This window comes from Triticum aestivum, unplaced genomic scaffold, assembly GCF_018294505.1.
Source record: "Triticum aestivum cultivar Chinese Spring unplaced genomic scaffold, IWGSC CS RefSeq v2.1 scaffold164911, whole genome shotgun sequence".
Taxonomy (NCBI): Eukaryota; Viridiplantae; Streptophyta; class Magnoliopsida; order Poales; family Poaceae; genus Triticum; species Triticum aestivum.
This window is the reverse complement of record NW_025233417.1, coordinates 1-8,125: the sequence shown is the minus strand read 5'-3', so window position 1 is coordinate 8,125 and position 8,125 is coordinate 1. Positions and strand designations below refer to the sequence as shown.

At 52.4% G+C, this 8,125-nt stretch overlaps 1 protein-coding gene across 1 annotated transcript; it reads left to right on the top strand.

Moving 5' to 3' along the window:
* Nucleotides 1–4,625: 4,625 nt before the first annotated feature.
* LOC123176067 (probable L-type lectin-domain containing receptor kinase S.5) lies at nt 4,626–7,928 on the top strand. Its single transcript, XM_044590460.1, has 2 exons — nt 4,626–6,192; nt 6,565–7,928. The coding sequence occupies exons 1-2, from the start codon at nt 4,818–4,820 to the stop codon at nt 7,458–7,460; spliced, it is 2,271 nt and encodes a 756-aa protein (XP_044446395.1). The 5' UTR covers nt 4,626–4,817; the 3' UTR covers nt 7,461–7,928.
* Nucleotides 7,929–8,125: the final 197 nt, after the last annotated feature.

The window sequence follows — 8,125 nt, the reverse complement described above, 5'->3', positions numbered from 1 at the left end:
CTCTCTCTCTCTCTCTCTCTCTCTCGTTGCTAGCATCTCCATAGATAGATCTTTAGGTGTTTCGTAGGAACTTTTTTTGTTTTCCATGTAACGTTCCCCATCAATTACACTACACATGATACATGATACAGTAAAGTCGGGTCATCTCGGACAACACCTGTGAGTGATTCTTTGTGGCAGAACGACAGGGCAAGTGGAGACCACCTAGGAGAGAGGTGGGCCTGATCCCTTGTCGGTGCCCACCCGTGATGTATATGGCGTGTTGACCTCTCTGGAGAGCCTAGGTAGGACTAAGGCGTGTCGATTATCCGAGGTCGGGCATTACCCAAAAAAGTGTGTCCGGCAAGAGGCAATCGAGTGTATCGGGAAATGTGGTGCACCCCTACACGGAAGTTAAACTATTTGAATAGTCGTGTCCGCGGTAACATGACAACTTGGAGTTGTATCCCGACCTCTTACAACTAAAACAAAATACTTGTTAAAACACACCCAGATAACAAACAGATACACCCGGTGATCACTTTCTTTCAGGGAGACGAGGAGAGGATCTCCGGGTAGGTTACTGTTATATGTATGTACAAGTTGATACCAGATACGCCCCTCTCTTCTACTGCTGAAAGATGTAGTCTTCGATAGGATGAGCTTCCCCCCTTATTTTGCATTTGTGCAGTATAGTCCACAGAATATTACCCCATTCCTTTGGTACCGATGCATGTCTAGTATAGATCTGATGTAAGTCTTGCGAGTACTTTGGATGAGTAATCACCGTTGCCTTGCTACTCTTTTCATTCAACCCGATTGCTGCAACAGTTGGTAGCACCGCGGATGCAGGTTACCACGATGGTGCTTACAACGTGGAGACCGACGACCAGGAGTAGTCCAGAGGTACCAGGCAAGAGGCCTTGCCTTTCGATCTAGTGCCGTTGTTTTGCTCAGCCTTCTTAAAGGAAAACTTGTCTAACTATATTTGTACTCAGATATTATTTGCTTTCGTGACTGATGTAATATGGGTCGTCGTGGCCCTTGTTTGTAATATAAAGATTTATGTTTAATTTGTGTCGTAGAGTTGTGTTGTGATATTGACGTGAGTCACCGTTCATGATCATGCATGATGCATGTATGGTTAGTGCATGATTATAAACGGGGGCGTCACAATACTTCTGCCCCTCTGCGCTCCCCTCCCGGGGCACCTTGGCGGCGCCCCGGGAAGAAAGGCGGCGGGGCATATGGGATGCCCAACGACGGGATCCACGGCATGGACAAACGTCGCCGGGAATGGATGTGCTAGAGCCGCCGATGTGCCCATGTTTCTCCCAGCGCTCGAGGCCGCCGAAGGTCATTAGACGGATGCCCCCGCTTGGTGGCGTGAGCCGGCGTTGACTAGCCGTCAATTTGGATGCCGATGGAGAAGAGACCGTCGGGTCTCCCACCTCCACGCCCGAGCTCATGCGGGAGAGGAGCTCCTGAGCGGCGCCAGCATCCTCAAGCCTCCACCGCTTTTCACTCCCCCCCCCCCTGCACGTCGCCATCCCAGCCACCGTCGGCGAGCTGGCGCACTATCGCACCTCAGTTTTCTCTCCCTCCTTCCTATGTGGTGAGAGTGAGTGAATGAATAAGGTGGTGGGTGGGGGGGGGGATGGGACTGGGAGGAAAAACGTTCGCGACGATATGATGGTGTTCCGAACAAAAAGAAACCGCTGACCTGGCTAATCTCCTAGCTTTAAGATCCATGTTTTGAATCAAAGGTCCATAAGACGTTCGCCCCCAAATCTTTAAAATCCAACGTTAGATTTTTATCAGTTCCCAATATTTATACATGTTGCAACCCATAGGATAGATAGAAAACTAACTGTGGATTAGTTTGGCAAGCCATTATCCAAGCATCAACTTGTTATTCCGGAAGAGAGCAAGAACTTATTTTCAGGGAGGCCTGCTGAAGATGTTAGGTATTGCTAACACGCATGGACTGGGTTAGAAAATATGCGTGTAACCAGCGCCCAGATGATAGCAACATTTTATCTTCCGACGACGTACAAGCGACGGTACCAGTAATTTTTACTAAGTACTGTACTTGTAAATTCTGATATTCTTTCGGAGGGGGTGCAGCTGTTCGAATGCCAATTCTGTTTCCTTTCAGTCCCTCTCAGGTTCTTGTTAGAAATCCTGTTGCCGTCCTGCTGCGCCATCGTGCTTATTCCAAGACGCGTTCAGGAGATATATATGACAAGTATGTAACTTACAGGTCGCTAGCATGTCATCCAAACTGTTACAGTAACAGTATGATACTAGAATAATGCAGAGAGAAATACAGAGCATTGACCATGTGCTCTGTGATTCGCCGAGGGACTTTTGGGTAGCTTGGACTCCGGAGGGTTCCTTGCATCGGCCTACTACTAACCGAATCGGACCATTGGACGACTTGACTGCCTGCGCTTGCCGGCCGAAATGGACGGAGCTCCTTATTTTACATGGAGGCCGGCTGATTCCTGCACTCCTGTTCCATTTTCTGTACAATGCATGTTTAGCCTGGCCAAAAAATATCTGCAACCGGTGACAGGGCGTGCTTGACCAAACAAACATCCCTCCTGCTTTATTATACACAAAATGAGTATGATTCCCTGAAATGATGGGAGGTACCTGTACGAAGAACAAGCCAACAACAATTAGGAGCAATCTATGTCTTATCGACGTGAATAAATTACACGTTATCTCCAAATTTCAGAGGAAACTTCGCACAAGTATTTTAATCCGCGCGTGCTGTCAGCCTGTGCTATGACATCACACGGAAAATTGGCGTAAGACTAAAGAAAGGGGATTAATGTGAAGGGATTATTTCAATGGTCAAGACTTGGCAATCTTGGATAAACTCAAAGCCAGAGAAAGTCCCATGCATTTTTCTTAGAAGGGGAAGTCCCATGCAGGTTCGATAGGACTTGAGTGTTCAGCAAGGATAATCTTGTATTTAAATTCTGTATACGCAACCTCCATGAAATAACGTTGTCAAGTTCTGCACGGGTTAGACTCTTGTTTTGTTGTTGTTGTTGTTGAGAAAGCAAGGGTTAGACAAAATTTAGACTGGAGCATAGAAGGCACTTGTCTAATAATAACAATGCAAGTTGTGCAACTGAACACTTCGACATAGCGCCCCTAAAGATTGGTATATATGGTGGATACCGGTGGCAATAAAGTTTAACCACAAGAACAGGCGCTCATCACCGGCGTAATTCCTATCACCTAAACCCAGATGGTCAATGCAACATCTTATGCAGGACAGCACTGAAGCCGCAGAGCAATAGTCAAAAGGGAATATGCAGGATCGGGTTAAATGGCAAACGCTGACCACATATTGAAAGAAGACGGACACTGTTCGACGGCATCCCACGCAACGCGAGTCAAACTTGCGTGCAGAGTGGCCTTGATTCATCAAATCTAATTTCTTGGAAGGCCAAGAAATTTCCGAATGCACCAAGTTCATCCTATATATATATAAGTTGAATGAGTTCGTTCCAGGGATAGTAGATGGTTGAAAGATAGCAATGTAGCACCGGTTCCATGCTAGCAAAGCAAAATACTCCGTAGACACTATTCAAATTCAAGCCTCGGCGGCACTATCCCATTTCAGCGCGGGTTCACACGCACCCGAGCTAGCCGTGGCTAAACAAAAAGACGGCGACGACCGGCTGGGCGTGTATGTTCAGGTCACGGACAAAGTTCCAAAACAGATCGAGGCAGGGTGTGCCTGGATCAGCTCAGCGGGACCTCACCTGCCCACGTCGTCGTAACATGCTCCGGATCCCACGCACCAGCGACGGCGACCGGGATGTCTGTTCGCGAATATGACTAAAACCATGAGGCGTTCTTACAACTTTCTCTCATTTCTCTCTCCTAACCCTAGACGGCTAGGGTGATCCTTGTTATCAGACTTTATCGGCGAGTCCATGAATTCACCTCTCCTTTGCACGCCACTCCGGCGACCGGTGGCAAGAAGGAAAATCTCGATGTCTCCACTTTGATTAGTAGTTTAGATTATGGTTTTTGTCCTCGTAGATGCGGCGTTTGGGTGAATGACAGCTTCTTCTTCCATTTTGCCTTTCGGACTTCGATCCCCCTCCAGTTCGTCGGTTCGGATGTAGTCGATGGGGCTCTGGCGTACGGTCCTCCCGTCTCCTTGGTGGAGTGACGTTAGGGTTTCTCGACATGTAGCGCGATCTGATGTCAGCTGCTTCATATATCTATACAAAAGTTTAATCTAGGGCGCTGGTCTTTGAAAGTGCCGCCATTAATAAAGGTCAAGCTGGCTCTGATAGGAAAGCGGCGACAATGGGTCGTTCTGACGGTATTGGTGGTTGTTTGATGGTCTCTGAATCTCGACGTAATTTTATTATATTTGAGATACTTTGTACTTCCTGTAAATTTTTATAATAGACAATTCTTTTCAGGAAAATGACTGAAACCATCCATACCGTGAGATACAATTCTAGTATGTTTTTTTGGACGCGCAGAAAAAGCTGGGAAACTCTATAGTTAGACCTGGGCACCTGGCACCCCGCCATTTCCCACACATGCATTTAAATATGTCAACTGACCGTACGCCGTCGCTGTACTCCACGTTTCCCCGACGATGCCATGAGCTCCGCCTTCCCGGTCAGGCCGTGATCGGCAGGGACGGAGGAATTTCCCGTGCGCCTTCCCTTTCCCCCGGCCCGCACGACCAACTCTCACCTCGCCGCAACATACATAGAGCCTGCAGGGGCGACACCGTGGATCCTCCCTCCCTCCCTCACCCGCTCCACACAACCACAGTCGCTCTGTCCACCATGGCGCGGCACGACTCTCTCCGGCGCTTCGGCGCCAGCTGCCTCGTCGCCGTGCTGTTTCTCTGGCTCTGCGCCGCCTTCGTCTGCAGCGCGAGGGAGCAGCGGCCGCTGCGGGAGCTGGAGGAGCGGGTGGTGGTGAGGAGCTACGGCCCGTACGCTTCCTTCGACCGGAGCGACTCGGCCACCCTGCAGGTGCTCAAGGACGCCATCATCAACGGCGGCGCGCTCCAGCTCACGCCCGACACCCGCAACAGCGACGCCTACCTCGTCAACAAATCCGGCTCCGTCCTCCTCAAGCAGCCCTTCACGATCTGGCACACTCTCCCCGACGACGAGACCGAGGTCCCCGGTGGCGGCAACGGCGGCACCGGCACCGGCCGTGCGCCGCGGCCGCAGCCTCCGCGTGTCCGTGTCGTGTCGTTCAACAGCACCTTCTCCATGAACGTGTTCTACGACAAGGCGGTCCCCGGCGAGGGCCTGGCGTTCGTCATCGCGCCCTCGCTCGACAAGCCGCCTCCCGGCAGCCACGGCGGGTTCCTCGGCCTCACCAACGCGACGCTGCAGGCCGCCGGCCCATCCAAGAACCGCTTCGTGGCGATCGAGTTCGACACCTTCAACCAGAGCCACGACCCGAGCGCTAACCACGTCGGCCTCGACATCGGCAGCGTCGTGTCCAACGCCACGGCCAACCTCGCCGACTTCAACATCACCATCGCCACCAACGCCCAGACGTCCGCCAACTACACCGTCTGGATCGAGTACGACGGCGTGGGCCGGCGTGTCACGGTGTACATGGGCGGCAAGGGGAAACCGAAGCCGGCGACCCCGGTCCTGGCCAGCCCGCTGGACCTCAGCGAGCACGTCCCCGAGCAGGCATACATCGGCTTCACGGCTTCCACGGGCACCACCTTCGAGCTCAACTGCATCCTGGAATGGAGCATGTCAATCGAGACCTTCCCCAAGAAGGAGAAGAAGGAGTGGATAATCCTCGTCGCCGTCTTCGCGTCCGTCGCCGTGATCGCCACCGCCATTGCCGCCTTCTTCCTGGCCAGAATGTCGCGGGCGAGGCGCAAGATACAGAGGAGCCAGACGCGGCTGGGGCACACGCTGAGCCACCTCCCGGGGATGCCGAGGGAGTTCTCGTACGAGATGCTGAGGAAGGCGACCAAGAACTTCGACGAGCGGCTGCGGCTGGGGAAAGGAGGGTACGGCGTCGTGTACAAGGGGACGCTCCCTGCCGAGCACGGCCAGACGGAGCCGTCGGAGGTCGCCGTGAAGAAGTTCATCCGGGATGATGCCAGGTGCGTCGAGGACTTCGTCAAGGAGGTGGACATCATCAACCGCCTTCGCCACAAGAACATCGTGCCCCTCATTGGTATGTGCATGAATCCCTCACTTAATCACATGATCATTGTTTATCAGCCGAGACTTGACTAGGAAAATGATGGTTTAGTCCTAATCAACCGTTCTCTAGTTAGTTTTGCTGCTTCCGTTTGTATTTTAAGGCATTGACAAGTCCAAGTGATGGAGTAGATGCCAGTACTCTATTCAGATCACAACGCGTTTATGCAATCGTTAACGGGCTACCAAACGTAGCATTGTCACTTGCTACACGAAACGTGAATGATCAAATGTAGTTATATCTATAGTCTCTTTGAATTTTCTACTATCTGAGGACCAAGGTGCAACAAAAATAGATTATTGGTTAGGTGATGGTTCTGAACGTCTAGTTGCGTTTTTGGTGCAGGTTGGTGTTACAAGAAAGGGCAGCTGCTGCTGGTGTACGAGTACATGCCCAACGGCAGCCTCGACCAGCACCTCTTCCGGCGCGGCGGCGCCCAGGAGCAGCGGGCGGCGCCGCTCAGCTGGGCGAGCCGCTACGGCATCGTCGCCGACGTTGCCTCTGGCCTGCACTACGTGCACCACGAGTATGGCCGCACGGTGCTCCACCGCGACATCAAGGCCAGCAACGTCATGCTGGACGCGTCCTTCTCGGCGCGCCTCGGGGACTTCGGCCTCGCCCGCGTCATCGACTTCGACCGGAGCTCCTTCACCGACATCGGCGTCGCCGGCACGCGCGGTTACATCGCGCCGGAGTACTCCGTGGGGCACAAGGCCACGAGCCAGACGGACGTGTTCGCCTTCGGCGCGCTCGTGCTGGAGGTCGTCACGGGCCGCACCGCGCTGCGCGACGACGCGACCTGCCCGCTGCTGGTTGACTTCGTGTGGCGGATGCACGGCCGCGGCGCGCTGGTCGGGGCCGTGGACCAGGATCTCGGCACGGCAGGGTACGACTCCGACGAGGCCAACAGGCTGCTGCTCCTCGGACTCGCGTGCAGCAGCCCCAACCCCGGGGACAGGCCCACCATGCCGGAGGTGCTGCAGATCGTGTCCAAGAAGGCGCCGCCGCCGGAGGTGCCGCTGTTCAAGCCGACCTTCGTGTGGCCGCCGGAAGGGGGAGCGGCGCACTTCAGCCTGAGCGACATCGAGATGACGACGAGCAGCGGGGGCAGCTACGTCGGCACAGGCACTGGTTCGTCGACGCGCGCGACGCAGGAGACATCCTACGACAGCTTCCGGCAGCCGCCCTCGGCACCAAACAACAGCCAGGAGTACTTCCCCGCTCTGTCCTCCGGCCGGTGACGAAGTTAACATATGTAAACTGTAAAACTGGCCATGAGCGAAAGGTAATCATAGTAAATGTAAATACATGTAGATATTACGTGCTTAGTAGTACGGTGTTCTTCATTAGTTTGTTCAAGCTAGGGAATGAGAGGTACGTGTTGCTCTGGCAAGGAGGAGATCTTACCTTGCAAAGCCATATGGCAAGGTTCACTGCAGATCGACGAGTCCAAGTGAAGCCCAAGTGTCTACTCTAATGTGTATCAGCTAGCTAGTCCTATGATTTTCAGAAGTGAGGCTAGTGTTGTTAATATGCTTTGGTTATTTGTTTTGGTTTCTTGAGTAACAAAGATCCAAAAAAATGTTTGTGATAATGCGAAGAGGAGAAGTGGAAAATCGTGTTAATCCAGCATGTTTTACTTTCTGTATGCGACATCTATCATTTCTTTCCGAAGAGAACGTGATCCCTTTCTTAGCTTGATTTTTAAATGAGCATCCTTTTTATTAGTTTTGTCGAGGAATAAACATAGGATTGGATCGTTCAATGACAAACCAACAATAGCATTAACGATGCAACACCATCATTTGGAAGATGGCCGCTACCCGCTTGACTCGGCGACCTCGGCATACAAATGGGCCTGCTAAGTCTCAGTCGAGTGAGACTTAAGTTCGAGTCGATGCTATAT

Bases quoted from the DNA above. Each gene is read 5' to 3' on its own strand.
- LOC123176067 (XM_044590460.1), top strand. From the start codon at position 4,818: ATGGCGCGGCACGACTCTCTCCGGCGCTTCGGCGCCAGCTGCCTCGTC. The intron at 6,193-6,564 runs GTATGTGCATGA...TTTTTGGTGCAG, and splicing joins GAACATCGTGCCCCTCATTG to GTTGGTGTTACAAGAAAGGG.